Raw genomic sequence first — 15,679 nt, 5'->3', positions numbered from 1 at the left:
CCCCACAGTTTTTGTCAAATAGTGATTTCTTGTCACAAAGACACTAAATAACTCTGGTCATTTGCGACCATGTATTGTGTAGCTAATCTCTTTCACTTATCCACCACTCTTTATTCTTGGCCAGTATCTGGTTACTTTGATGATCACAGCTTTGTAATACAGTTTGAAATCTTTTACCCCTAGGTCACTTTCTTTCACTTTTTTTCCCCACTGATTCCTGTGATAATCCTGATCTTTTCTTCTTTCAGATGAATTTATTATTTTTTCCTAGCTCTGTAAAAGAATTTTGGGGCAGTTTAATTTGTATGGCACTGAATAAGTGGATCAGTTTGTCATTTTTGTTATATTGGCTTGGCCAACCCATAAGCAATGAATAATTTTCATTGTTTAGATCTGACTTTATTTGTGTGAAATCTGACTTTATTTGTAATTTTGTTTATATAATTCCCAGATTTGTCTTGGCAGGTAGACACCCAAGTATTTTATATCTATAGTTAATTTTTTTTTAAACCCTTGTACTTCGGTGTATTGTCTCATAGGTGGAAGATTGGTAAGGGTGGGCAATGGGGGTCAAGTGACTTGCCCAGGGTCACACAGCTGGGAAGTGGCTGAGGCCGGGTTTTGAACCTAGGACCTCCTGTCTCTAGGCCTGACTCTCACTCCACTGAGCTACCCAGCTGCCCCCTCTATAGTTAATTTAAATTGAATTTCTTTTTATTTCTCACTGCTGGTTTTTTTTTTTTGGTAATATAAAGAAATGCTGGTGATTTATGTGGATTTATTTTGTATCCTGCAACTTCACTAAAATTGTTAATTATTTCAATGAGTTTTTTAGTTGAATCTTTAGGATTCTCTAAGCATATCATATCATCTACAAAGAGTGATAGTTTAGTTTCTTCATCACCTATTCTAATTCCTTTGATTCCTTTTTCTTCTCTTATTGCTAAAGCTAGCATTTCTAGTACAACATTGAATAATATTGCCAATAATGGGCATGCTTGCTTCACCCCTGATCATATGGGGAAGACATCTAGTTTATCCCCATTGCAGATAATGTTTGCTGATAGATACTCTTTATTATCTTAAGAAAATCTCCATTTATTCCTATTTCTCTAATGTGCTTAATTGGAATGTTTGTTGTATTTTTGTCAAAGGCTTTTTCTGCATCTATTGAAATAATCATATCATATGATTTCTGTTGGGCTTGTTATTGATGTAATTAATTATACTTTTGATTTTCCTAATATTGAATCAGCCTTGCATTCCTTGTATAAATCTCACTTGATCATAGTGTATGATCCTTGTGACATATTGCTGGAATCTCCTTGCTACAGTTTTTTATTTAGAATTTTTGCATCAATATTTATTAATAAAATTAGTCTATAGTTTTTTCTCCCTTTTTGTTCTTCCTGGGCCATATTTTGTTGTAAAAGGAGTTTGGTAGAACTCCTTCAGCTATTTTTCAAATAGTTTACATAATATTGAGATTAATTGTTCCAGAAATGTTTGGTAGAATTCACCTGTTAACCCATCTGATTTTAGGACTTTTTTTTTTCTTTTGAAGTTCATTGATGGCTTGTTCAATTTCTTTTTCCTCTCCTGTTAATATGGGCAATTTATATTTTTGTAAATATTCATCCATCTCAGTTGGTCAGGTTTCTTGGCATATAATTAGGTAAAATTGGCTTTTTTTACTTTTAATCCACCTGGAAAATATAAAGCAGAAAAGGGGGGGGACCGAAATTTTTAACAATTATAGTATTTTTCATTTTTTATTTAATTGCTACTTTCCTTAGTAATAAAAGAATAAATTAGAATATAGATCTACCCTAGGTAATCACATAATGCAGTTTTTCTAACTGCATTTGCACGTAATAGGTACTCAAACATTTTGGATTGATTGCTCTTAGAAACTACCCAGAATTTATAATTAAGAATTTTTTTTTTTAGTAAATAGTTATCTTAAGTTAAAATTCCTGAGCCCTTTGAAAATTAATTTAGAAAATCTATATACACAAGCAGTTTAATCTGAAAGCTCTGGATTAAATCCCATTTAGTAAGCATTACCAGTGCTTCCTAGTACTGGAGCTTCACTATGTCCTGTGAAAATGACTCTCCCACACATTTATGGTTTGCTCCTATGATTTACAAAGCGGTTTCAGTTACTTTTTATATCAATCACTGAATTCATGAACTCTTACAAATGAAGGCAGAGACTGATCTGTGGAACTGTTGTCTCTCTGGGAAGCTAGAGAGAGATTAGATTACAGTTTATCAATCCTTTTTTTTTTTTCTCTCCTGAGATGATAATCATCTGGGACACAACCAACTCACAAAGTTGGGCTGCATCCTTAGCATGGGGGTTTGGGAGGAGTAGAACGTTGCATTTTTTATAAGCAGTGTCCCTGTCTGATTAGGTTGTTTCTTTAGAGCATTATGCTGAATTGAAGTTACAGAAACAATACTTAGTGAGCCTTTACTTTTATAGTCTTGGTCACTTAGAACTATGAATCCTGTATATCTCAGTGGGCATGTCCTGCCAATGGTGGCTTCTGTAAAAAGCTTTAGGTTGCACACATTTGAAGACATGTAATGTTTGTGTTAGGTGGTAGAACACCACTAGTGTTGTTATTCTCATGAATTTGTCTTTGCTTCTCATTTTGTTTGTGTCTCTTGGACTGAGCTTAGCTTTTCTTCCTCCTAGAACATTACCTCTTTTCATAAGGTCTTGCAATTCAGGTTGTCTCATATTTTACACATACACACACACAAACATATATGTCAACACATCCAATTCACAAAATTTATATGAATCTTTATCCCATTTGTCTCCAAAGAAGAGTGCTCTCTCCCTCTTGTGATTACTTTGTATTTATCTACATGTGTAAATATTGTACGCCACCTATCTCCAATAGAACATAAGCCTTGTGAGGTCAAGCACCCTTTCAATTTTGTCTTTGTTTCATCCCAGCACCAAGCACTTTACCAGCATCCATTATGTGCTCGCATCTCCCTTCTAACTCTCTCCGCAAGCTCCTGATCTATTCTGTCCTACTTCTTCTGGAGCATTATATTATCAGCACTTTCTTCACAATCACCCTGTGAGGCAACTAGTAATAAAAAGAGTTAGCAGGTGTGCAAAGTGCTTTCTGTTATATTATTTTGATATTTACAACCACTCTGGGAGTTTGGTGCCATTATCACCACTTTATAGAAGAGGAAACTGAAATAGGCAAACTTTTAAGTGACTTGCCCAGGATCACACAGTTAGTAAGTATCTGAGGTCAGTTTCAACTTGGGTCTTCCTGACTCTCAGTTAGAGCACTCTGTCAACTATACCATCCAGTTAGGGGCAATTGGGTGTCTCAGTGGATTAATAGATAGCCAGGCCAAGAGATGGGAGGTCCTAGGTTCAAATTTGACCTCAGACACTTCCTAGCTTGTGACCCTGGGCAAGTCACTTAACCACCATTGCCTAGCCCTTACCACTCTTCTGCCTTGGAACCAATACACAGTGTTGATTCTAAGACAGAAGGTAAAGGTTTAAAAAAAGAAAAAAGAAAAACTATACCACCCAGCTGCCTACTAAATGAGAAAATTGAGATAAAGAAATTGGAACTTCTCCTTGGTCACAAGGCTAGCAAGTATGAGATCCAGGACAAGACCTCAGGTCTGCCAACTCCAGATCCATTTCTCTTTATATTCCCTAGCATTACTTCTTTATGAGGGAACTGTAGCCTATGTGTTGTCTCCTAGCCTTTCTTTATGGAACTTAGTCCAACAGGTGGCAGAGAATCACATCCTTAATCTGTTTCAGAGCAAGCTACTTTCAAAGACAGAGTGAAGGAGTCCATCCAGCTCTTGCCTGAGACAGGAAACAGGACAGGATACTGGTTTGAATTGATTAAATTGAAATCTGGAAGTTGCTTTCATTTTCTGGAACATACTTCATCCAGGCCAGGTGACCAGAACTCATTGAGGACAGCGAGGTAATCTCTTTACCAAGATGTGAGGAGGAGATGCTTTTAGTTTCCCTTCTGATTTCCTAGTCAGAAGATCATATTCCTTAGAAGAGAAGATAAGAATAAAGAGATTTTAAAAAATTGGCCACTATCACCTTTCCATTGATATCAGAGGTCCCTCTATTTCTTGAATAACCTTTCTTGGTTTTTATTTATATATTAAAATTGTATCATTTATATCAAATTAATATTCCAAAAATTTTCTTTAATCATATCCCTTCCCTGTCTTCAATTCTACATGTACTGCTCATTGCCTATTAAATTAAGGTCAAACTCCTTAGATAGGCATTCAGGATTTTTTTTAAACAATCTGTTCCCAGTCTGCCAGTCCAGCCTATCTTTCCACAATACAGAATCTATATTAGACTCTTATACTCAATCTGATCAATTAGAAGTCCAAACACATGTGCTTTCCCTCAGTGCTCTTGCTTATACTGTTTTGTCTGTCCAGTACCTTGTCATACCCTCTCTCCCACCCTAATCTTCACCTTTTTTCCAACAATACTCAGCCAAAATGCCACCTTCCCTAGGTTACCTTTGTTGGTACCACTTTGTGACTTTTTTTTTTCATTTATAGACATACATCATATATAGGTCATCCCAACTAATATTATTTAACAATAATATCTTTAATGCTGAAAGGGAAAACCAGCTGAAATAAACTTGCCCCAAACTATAATCCTTCCTATCAAAAGGAAAGACTACTTATATTGTTGTCCTAGACTTCTTGACTATTGAGTCAGGCAAATTTATTCTATAGCAGTAGTGTCAAACTCATATAGAAAAAAGATCCCTGCAGATAGCCTATTGACTTAAAAAAATCAGAAATTAATATTATCTGTGTTGTGTTTTAATTTCTATTGTTAAACATAAAATTTAATTTGGTCTAACTGTACAGGATTTGATGGATGCCTTCTTTTGCTTTGATTCCTTTTATTTGTCCAACTAGCCTATTGATTTGTTCCGACTTGTCAAGATAAAATACCCAGATCCATTCATTTTATAAGTAACATCTATAGATTATAATATATGTTTGGTTTCAGGTGATGGCTGACCCAAGAGATGTAACCACATGAGACTATATAAAGTGCACCGGATGTATCAATTGACTAATTAGAAGTATCCAGCTTTTTCAAAGTTGTGATCTGACCTGTAACAGGGAAGTAAGGTCACTAGAGCAATTTCTTTTTTGAATGGTTTGATGGCTTTCTTCTCTGACTCAAACCAAAGTAGTTGTTCTTTACCAACACAAAAAAGAATTGTGGATGACGCTGCCTTGGAATGCCATTTCCAGTTCACTAACACGTGAAGGAAACCTGATGAATATCAATCACAAAGACTCAGAAAGTATCACTGGTGAGTTAATGTTTTTAAATTCTAGCTAGACCCTAATGGGTAAAAATAGAATAACTTTTGGGGGATAGCTTTAAAAATTGATGTTTTCATAGTACTTTTCAATTATACACATCAGAAGAAAACAGCTTAGAAATGACATCAGTTGTAAACAGATGCAGCATTTGCTTATTTTTTTTTTTTATGAAAAATTTTCCATGGTTACATGATTCATGTTTTTACTTTCCCCTTCACCCTCCCTTCACTCCCCCCCATAGCTGACGTGCATTTCCACTGGTTTTAACATGTGTCATGGATCTGTTTATTCTTATATAAAGATATATTATCTTATATATCTTATACATCTTATATATATATATATATCTCTTATATGAAGATATAAAAATACACATTTGTTTATTCTTATATATATTCTAAGCTATATAATGAGCTGCACATAAGTATGGGTCAAATTCTGTTTGAATTTGAATCACATACATCGCAGTGAAAAACTTGTATAACATTTATTTCAAGCAGCTTTTGATACAGGTCCATTTCAGCTAGAAAACAGTAGCAAACAGGACAATCTCATGGAGGCTCTTTGAAATGGAATTTGACTGATATATCCTGGTTGCATTTCAAATTTCTACCTTACCCATTTTATAGAAATATTATTGGGGCAGCTAGGTAGCACAGTGGATAGAGCACCAAACCTGGTGACAGAAAGTCCTCAATTCAAATCTGGTTGCAGACACATCCTAGCTGTGTGACCCTGGGGAAAGTCACTTAAACCCAGTTGCCTAGTTCTTGACACTCCTCTACTTTGAAACCTTCTAAGACAGAAGGTATAAGTTTTTTAAAAAAATACTAGACATAAAGATGACAAGCAGATCATTGGCTCTCAATCCAATGCCCCAAAGCCAAAGAAACCTAAAATGTATAGTCTTACCATGAATGCTATTTATTTTGTCTTGTGGTAGGGGTGGTATAGTTCTATTTGTGATCTCATTGTTATAAGGAATTCCCTTTGAGGAAACTCAGAAGTCAATCAGCACCTTCTCTGTAATATATAGTCATAGACAGTAGACTGGGACACTGAGGAGTTAAGTGATATGCCCAACCAATGTCTGTTGGAGGTGGAGATTAGCCCAGGACTTCCTGAAACCCTTCCTCGCCCTCCCCCTGAATAGTTCTCTGTCCACTGTGCTACATTGCTGCTCATCAGTTTTTTGTTGTTTGAGGTTTTTTTAACCCTTACTTTCTGTCTTACAATTCTAAAACAGAAAAGTAGCCAGGCAGGGCTAGGGTTGTGGGAGTTAAGTGACTTGCCCATGGTCATGTAGCTAGGAAGTGTCTAGAGTTGGATTTAAATTCAGGTCCTCCTGACTCCAGGCCTGGCATTGTACGCATTATACTCCCTAGTTGCTCACACTTATGAGTTTTTAAGAAGTGATTATTCCATTTTTCTCTGGAGTATAATATGAAAATATATCAGATTTTACACAGTATTTTTTTTTCATAAGATGTTTGCTCCAATGAAGATCTCCCTGAAGTTGAATTGGTGAGCCTGCTAGAAGAACAGCTTCCCCAATACAAGCTCCGGGTGGATTCCCTCTTCTTATATGAAAATCAAGACTGGACTCAGTCTCCCCGTCAGAATCAGCATGACTCTGATGCCATTTCTCCAGTCCTTGCTGAAGAGACTTTCCGTTATATGAGTGAGTATCACATATTTAGAAACTCTGTGTTAGATGAAATAGTTATACTATTTTGTGTGTGTGTGTGTGTGTGTGTGTGTGTGTTATAGGTATGGTGAAGATTCTTTTAAAAAACATACAGAGTGGGCAGCCAGGTGGCTTAGTGGATTGAGAACCAGGCCTAGAGACAGGAGGTCCTAGTGAAAGATTTAAATTAGGGTTTGACTCAATATGAGAGTTATAAAAGTGGTCGCCATTTACAAAATATTAGCCCTTAAATCAAAAATAACTTTAAGCAGCTTTTATTTATAAGGTAGTGATAGTGAAAGTGGGAAATATAGGAAGGAGACAAAGCCTGGTCTAGTCTACTAGTGTTATAATTATTGAAGGTCTCTTGTATCTATTGAGGTGGTAGAAATGATGTACAGAGAGAAATAAATGACCCTTCTCCCTTATAACAGTTGCCCAGGCAGGACCCTTCAGGTCTAAGAGGTATATCCCTTCAGGACCCACCTGGGGTTAATTGATATGTTGATTTGGGCTCTTTTGCTAGGATAACGCCTTGTATTCTGACTGAGATTTCTTCCTTCCCAAAACAAGCTTGGAAACTGCTTTAGGAAGGTACTTTAAACTTTATATTAAACAAGAAGGATATGGGTAAAGGACTGTGGTATAGGAGACCCTACTCTAATTGTCACTAATGAAATCTCAACTGCTGGCAGATGAAGAAACAATGTAGCTTCCCTCTGGTTCAGCCTGGCCAGGACTAAACCAGAGTAGGTAAACTGCTAGTATATCTTTAGCTTCTTCTTCAATAGATCTTCAGCCTTAATAGTTGAGTTATGTCCACCCTTTCCACCCTCTTCTTCGTCTCCTGCCCACTTCCCCGATCCTTCCCAGGCCCTGGGAAACCTAGATATCTAGATGATGTAACTCCTAATATCTAGGGGCAGTAGACACCAAGGTGGTAGTCAGGTACAGGTTGGAACGGTATCTCAAGTACAGGAAGAGTTTGCAGGGAGATGTTGCACCCTCTCACTCCAAGACCAGGATCCACCGATCTCCAGCCTCAGCACAGGTCCAAGACCCAGAACTTCTGCTCAGGATTCTCAACTGCCCCTCCTCCTGCCTCTCGCATGACTTCCCTGGGAACATTCCATCCAACTGACTTATTTGTCAATCAAAGGTGATCTTCAAGCTCCCAGAGATTCAATATAACACTAGCCCTAAGTGCTACTCCGGTGAAGTCCTGGTGGTGTCTTCAGTCAGAGTTTCACCAACTCAGAATGACTCCAAGTAAAAACGTGTCTCTTCAACTCTACTCACCTACACGGAATCCAAAGGAAGAGTCTCTCCAAGGAATCAGTCTCTCCAAAAAAGGAAGCCAAGAGACCTCCTCTAGCCTGACTCGCCTATGCAGAGTGAATTCCAGATTGCTCGAGCTGGCCTTTTTAAAGTAGTTTTCTCGACATCACTTCCCTTTGCTTCCCCACTTCATGGAAACTAATCACAGCCTCTCAGTTTGCCTAACACTGCTGGGGGAGGAGAGACCAATGGCTGTAGCCTACTGCAGCCCACACAAATAGTAGGCCCTGGTTTTCTCCAATCTTGACAAGATAACCAGCAATGCTACTGATATGTCAGCAGAGGACTCCCAGGGGGCACCAAGCAGCATGAATACATACAATGCAGTATTGTCTGGTCATCCTGAACAGTAGCTTGACCTATTGGAAGCACCATTGGCATCACCCAGCAGGCGGCCCCGCCAAGGGCTTATCAGTGGCCCTGCTTCCTTTGAAGACTTGTAGCAGCCTCCAGAAGAACTGTTTTTGCCAAAAGCACACCCACTCAGGTCCAAGTCTGTGCAAAAGAAAAGCTGTAGTGTAGTGTGGTTGAGGTCCCATGAAAATAGTTGCTGGATGGAAACCCTTTTTCTTATTCCTTCTATACACATTTCTCCCTACTTACTGGCTTACTACTAATTCCAAAGGAGAAGAAACCTAGAGGCTAAAGTTTTTTGTGTAGCAAGGGGGAGGGCTCATTGAGGCAGATGAGCTGTGTTCCTATGAAAACTTTGTGCCATGTGCCCTTGATTGAATAATTAGGATGGGATAGGGAAAGGAGGGAGACTGTGTAAGATGTAATGACTCTGGGGAGGGTTAGGGGTGGTGTTGGAGAGAGAGACTTGGGTATAAATATCAGTTATGTGGAAATAGTGGGAAAAGGAATCTGATCCTAACTTCCATGGAAGGCATCACCCTTTGATATTTAAAGGGCAGGCTGGCAGTTAGGGCCTAGGAGCTGAGTTGATTGTTTTATATTTCTCATACCTATGATTTTTACATGTATACCCATTTGGTTTTGTTAATTTTGGTTTGCTACCTTCTATCAAGAATGTCTGTCCCTCCTAGGAGGAGGAAGGAAGCAAATACAAGGTAATTTGGGGAGAAAGAGAACACTCACAACTGGGGGAGGAGACTGGAAGAAATCAGGAAGAGCTTTATACAGGAAGTAGCACATGAACTAACTAAGCTTTGAAGAAAAACAGAGAGGAGGAAAGATTGTATTTCAGATATAGGATGTTTGTGTGAGGGCATGGAGGTAGGAGATAGAATACTAAACTTAGGAAACAGCTGCCTGTGCAATTTATCTGGAACATGGAAAGAGTCTATGGGGAAAATATGAAATCAGTCTAGAAAAGAAGGTACATTGGAACTCAATTAGAAAGGACTTTCAATGTCAAGTCATAGAGTTTCTATTTTATGCTAGAGTTAAAAGAGAGCCATGGGGGGCAGCTGGGTAGCTCAGTGGATTGAGAGCCAGGCCTAGAGACAGGAGGTCCTAGGTTCAAATCTGGCCTCAGACACTTCCCAGCTGTGTGACCCTGGGCAAGTCACTTGACCCCCATTGCCTACCCTTACCACTCTTCCACCTATAAGTCAATACACAGAAGTTAAGGGTTAAAAAAAAAAAAAAAAAAAAGAGAGAGAGACATGAAAGGTTTTGGATCAGGGAAGTGCCCTGGGCAGGGAGAACAGGGGTGAATAGAGTAGGTTTTTAGGCCCCACAGAAGAGGGAGCTCACAGCAAGCCCATTTTTCAGTAAAATAGGAAGTACATCCCTGGGTTGAAAGAGAAGTGATTGCTATTTACCATAAAGAGTCCAGTTGAATTTAGATGACATGAATTTGTAGTGGACATGGTTTTCAGCATTGTATGACTTCTAGCAGCATCTAGGTAAGAGTGGAAAAGGCAAGGGTAACCCAGGATTGTAGTGTATAAAGATTATAGGGGCACAAGGGTCAATTGGGGTAGTCAAGGGTGGAAAACAAAATATTGTTGAACTTGTCAGTTTACTAAACTCTAGAAAATAAAAAAGAAAGTAGAAAGAAAAGAAAAAATTAAAAATTAAAAAAAGAAAATAAAAAAAATTTTTTTAATTAAAAAAAACAACTCAAAAAGATTATAAGCAAAATGTGTCTTTATTTCATTGGAGGAGAGAAAGCTGAACACTGAATATCAGGGCTCTAGCCCAGTCTCAGGCCCAAGCCTGGATACATATAGTTAAGACAAGACAAAGAAGATAGAATGATGGCAAAATTTGCTTAGTGACAAGACAGAGTTTGCCAGGCATCAGAGTCTATTCTCATCAAGGCTTCATGACCTGGATTTGGTTCATGCACATGCAAGTTTACTCAGATTTAGCAGGTGAGGGTTTGTTCAGTCTCAGGGACCATTCAGGCTGATTGCTTTGAGCTGGCTCAGGGGTTTTGACAGTATTGGAATGACAGCTGCAGAGTTCACTCTGAGGGTACCAGTGCAGAGGACTGTTGTTAGGCAGAGCTCACAGAACATCTTGATTGGGTGGGATATGTGCGGCTACTAGGTCTGGGCCTTGGACAACTCAGGAAAAAAATGAGATGCATTAGCAAAGGGTTAATTTAGGGATCCTGACGGTCCTGACAGGCTCAAGACTGAAGGGAAAGAGGTGAGGCTAGAGCAAGGATGGGAAGACTAGACATCGTGCTGAGGACAAGTAGTAGATTTAAAAGAAGTAAGGCAGAGGGAGAGATGTAAGGATAAGGGCAGGGGTTAGGATGGAATGGAAGATTGTATGCAAAGTGTGAGATAGGAGAATAAGCTGAAGGTTGGTAGATGATTGTAATAATGATATGAAAGTTGCCTTCAAAAATGCATGAACATTGGAATAATTTTGAGAGGAAAAAGCTTTAGAATTGAAAAAAAATTTATTAGGATTACAGCAAAAAGTTTCCAGGGTTCTGGAAGGATGGGGACTGGGAAGAATATGGCTGAGTTGAATGGAGATGAGGAACCAAGAATGGTAGCATGGGAAAAAGATGGAAGTTTGCTTGCCATAATAAAGCAAGCATTCTTTAATGGGATTTCACAGGGATAACAAGAAATATTAGAACAAACTCAAAAGATTGGAGGTGGAAAGGGCAAAAATCTAATATTTTAGATTTTAAAAAACTGACCTGGAAAATAGGTCAAGAAACAGTTTGAGAAGCATTGGACTCCCTGAAAACTATGATTTTTAATAGGTCTGAAAACTATGTTCCATTAAACTCAAAATGAAAACTGCCCAGGTCTATTAGAAAAAAAGAGCAAAGTGAAGACAAACAGAACCCCCTGATCACCTCCGGAAAGAAAACCTCAAAGGGAAAATCTGAGCAGTGCCATAGCCAAAATTCAGTGTTCTCACATCGAAGAAAAATGCTGAAAGCATCTAGAAAGAAGAAAGTGAAATATGGAGTCAGGATCACACAGAACAGACAGCTTATTCCAAAAGGGAAAAGAGAGAGGCTTACAATCGTTAACTTAGCTTGCAATGTAGAGTATAATCTAGCAGAGACAATAAATCTTTAATGGAATAAAGGGACTAGAGGTGAAAAAGAATTTGGAATTACAAAAGCAAGATTTCAGAGAGACCTAAATAGGTAAATTTACTTGAGCAATTGGGAGGAGCCATATGAAGTACTGGTATTTTAATGGGAGAAAGGAAAGAAATGTTCCTTCAAAATGAATCTTAATGTCTGCAAAGGGTATATTGAGGAAATTAATAAGAAAAATGAGTTCTTAGGAGTGAATATATTTATTAGAAATGGAGTTAGAATGATATATAAAATGAAGGGAGAGGTGGACATTAGGTGAACCTTACTGTTATCCGAAATGAACAAATGAAGGTTGAATATATAGGTATGTGATCACACACACAGGTCTGGTATAGAAATACACCAAAATCAACAGAGAAAAAAGAAAGGAGGGTGGGAGAAAGAGTTAGGTTAATACTGACATGAGAAATTAAAAAAGAGAGAGAGAAGGGGGCAGCTGGGTAGTTCAGTGGATTGAGAGTCAGGCCTAGAGACGGGAGGTTCTAGGCTCAAATCCGACCTCAGACACTTCCTAGCTGTGTGACCCTGGGCAAGTCACTTGACCCCCATTGCCCACCCTTACCTCTCTTCCACCTATGAGACAATACACAGAAGTTAAGGGTGAGAGAGAGAGAGAGAGAGAGAGAGAGAGAGAGAGAAAGAAGAGAAGAGAAGAGAAGAGAAGAGAAGAGAAGAGAAGAGAAGAGAAGAGAAGAGAAGAGAGAACAAACCAGAATCTAATGGGATCCCTTAGATCAGTGGTGGGCAAACTACAGCCCGTGGGCCAGATGTGGCCCCCTGAAATGTTCTCTCCAGCCACACTACGTTATTTCTAATCTGACGAATACAATGAGTAGGATACAATACAATGAAACTTCGAAAGAGTTGCCTTAGAAATAGACTGACAGATGAGCCTTTCCTTTCCTTTGGTCCCCTCTTTAAAAAGTTTACCTATCACTGCCCTTAGATCATTTCCTTTTAGACAGTTGGAGAGTAGCTGAACAAATTGTAATCTATAAATATAATGGGATATTATTGAACCATAAGAAGTGATAAAAGAGATGATTTCAGGGTAAGTAGTATGAACAGACATAGAATGAAATGAGCACAACTAGAGCAATTTATATGAGGACAGCAATGTTGTAAAGAGCTTCACAAGACTTGAATTCTGATCAGTGCCATGACTGTGACCTTTGGACCTAAGATACAGCCCATTCCCCACACCCAGTTGATAGAGAGATACATGGTAAGTCACAAATGTTTCTAGAATAACTGCTAGGTAGATTCAATTTTCCTTAACTATCCTTATATGTTACAGTGGATTTTTCTTTCTCTTGGCTAATTAGGAGTAGAGGGGGATTAGCAATAATGATGCTCATAAAAAATGGGCCTTAGGCAAATTTTTCTTAATACACAGAAGAAAACCAGAAGGCTGTTCAGAAGGAAGCATAAAAACAGGACAGTAGCAGAAATAATGAATAGAATTTTCTAATATGCTTTTTTAAAAAGTGGTTTGAAATGGTGATTGAGGGTTTCATTGAGTATTCTGTCTGTTCTGCATATATGGAAATGCTCTTTTTAGTGTTTTAGTTTTCAAATAGGATCATCTTTTTTTGTTCTATTATGTATATGGAAATGCTATTGTTGAAGGTTTTTTTTTTTGTTTTTGGTATTTAAGTTCAGAATAAAAACATCAATTCTTTTTTTTTAAAAACCTTCTGTCTTAGAATCAATACTGTGTATTGGGTCCAAGACAGAAGAGTGGTAAGGGCTAGGCAATGGGGGTCAAGTGACTTGCCCAGGGTAACACAGCTAGGAAGTGTCTGAGGTCAGATTTGAACCTAGGACCTCCCATCTCTAGGTCTGGCTCTCAAACCACTGAGCTACCCCGCAGCCCCCTCAACAAACCTTGATTATAGGTTATCTACATTCAGGTTTTATACAAGGAGGAACCTTTGTTTCAACTAATAAAGTACAATGTCTAGCAACAGATAAAAATGTCTCAAGGTTATGACAGTGAATGGAATGATTCTTTAAAGAACTTATTTTTAATATTAATAGCTCACATGATATAAATTATAGAACTTTAAGCTTGTCAAGTACTTTACTCACAGTTATCTCCTTGAAGCCTCACAATGATTCTGTAAGAGAGATACTTTCAGACATTATTATTTTCCCTACTTTACAGTTATGGGGAGTCTTTTAAATGATTTGCCCGTCAGATAGCTAGTCTGCATCAGAGAGGAGAGAAATCTCATAGGATTTAAACTCAGGTCTTCTGGGCTTCTAGACCAACTCTCTATCCATTTTGCTACAATGCCTCCCAAGTCTGAGGTATATCTTATGATATACATTGTGTTCTCTTCTCTTCTCTGTACTTTGGCAGCAGGGGGGAAAATAGTAAAATATTGAAAGAATATTTTCCAGGAGTAGCAGATCCCTTTGGGACCTTTCTAATTGCTCTTTATTCTGACTTCTTTCACATGAAATGATACAATATATTCATTTGATAATAGAGGATAGAATAGTAATTCCCAAAAGGCAAATGTGACCTGCCCTTTTAAAAGGTCAGATTTTGCTTTAAGCATTTGAAAGAGTAGCTAGTCTTTTCACTAGGGTTTGACTGAGCATATATAAGAGAAGTCTATAATGTGGAAGGGTGATAGCTTTGTAAGGTTCATTGCCCCCGGTTTGCAGAGCTTTTAATTTTCCCATGCTCAGGCTGGAGCTGGGGAGGGCGGAGCAGAGTTGACTTCTGCTTTGCTTACTAAGCATTGGGCCAGTTCATAGAAGTTGGTAGATCTATAATTTCCTTCCATGATATCATTAAGCTCCTCCTTTTTTTCTCTCTGTGAATGTGTGTCTAAAAGAAAGCTATAACTTCAAGGACACACCAGAGAAATGATATTGAAGATTAGAAAGACTGTGCCTATTTGCATCTCTGGCCTGCAGCTTGAGCGTCTTCCTTTAGGAATACATGAGGAATATGAATGAAGACTCAAATGATGGCCCTTGATAACAATAACACTAATTATAATGAGGAACTTCTTGCAGCTTTTACTTTGCCTGGTGAGGTGGCATGTGTGCAGTTTGTGTCTAGTGGGGTAGAGGGAGAGGATTGTAAATTTTTGTGGAATATAATAGCCATAGTAGAAAAGCCAAATTGATGACAGAGTGGGTGGCTAGAATGGGGTGGGAAGATACAGAGGAGAGGACAACAGTGTCTTAAATTTATCATCCACCCCCTTGATCTTACTTTAGATGTCTCATATAATAGATAGAATATGTGAAGATCTAACAGAGACAAAAGGTACGGAAATCTATTCCTTCAAGAAGATATAAGCAACAGGATCCTCTGAGAGTGCACTAAAAAAAAATTATCCAGGAGTTTATAATTGCAAGGTACCTGTCAGACTGATCCTTAATAATAATAATACTAGTGTGTCCATTGGAATATATAAGGCATTTTCTAGAGTAGTTAAAAATTGCCAGCAAAGGCAGTATAAATTTCTGTACTACTTATTCTTTCTTAGAATTAAAAGATATGTAGATCTACAGGGAAAATTGCATTTAGTAAAATTTGATTGTATTTAAAGCCTAGGTTACTTAGAAGATGACTATCCCATATCCATAGTTAGAAGGAAGAATCGAGTGATGGAATTTGACACTATTTAACCACTGTATTTTAATAGCTTTGTTCTAAATGCCTTTGGAAACATCCCTAACAGCATGTCTTT

The 15,679-nt window shown here is 38.1% G+C and overlaps 1 protein-coding gene across 1 annotated transcript in view; it reads left to right on the top strand.

Annotated features, from left to right (window-relative positions):
- The first annotated feature begins 5,287 nt into the window (after window positions 1-5,287).
- TRAK2 (trafficking kinesin protein 2) overlaps window positions 5,288-15,679 on the top strand; it is a 51,604-nt gene continuing 41,212 nt past the window's right edge. Inside the window, exons 1-2 of the mRNA XM_044669400.1 lie at window positions 5,288-5,378; window positions 6,878-7,072. Of these exons, the coding sequence (XP_044525335.1) occupies window positions 5,288-5,378; window positions 6,878-7,072 (286 nt within the window). The remainder of the gene's footprint in view (window positions 5,379-6,877; window positions 7,073-15,679) is intronic.

This window comes from Gracilinanus agilis, chromosome 3, assembly GCF_016433145.1.
Source record: "Gracilinanus agilis isolate LMUSP501 chromosome 3, AgileGrace, whole genome shotgun sequence".
Taxonomy (NCBI): domain Eukaryota; kingdom Metazoa; phylum Chordata; class Mammalia; order Didelphimorphia; family Didelphidae; genus Gracilinanus; species Gracilinanus agilis.
The sequence above is the reverse complement of the archived record's forward strand: the minus strand, read 5'-3'. Positions and strand labels throughout refer to the sequence as shown.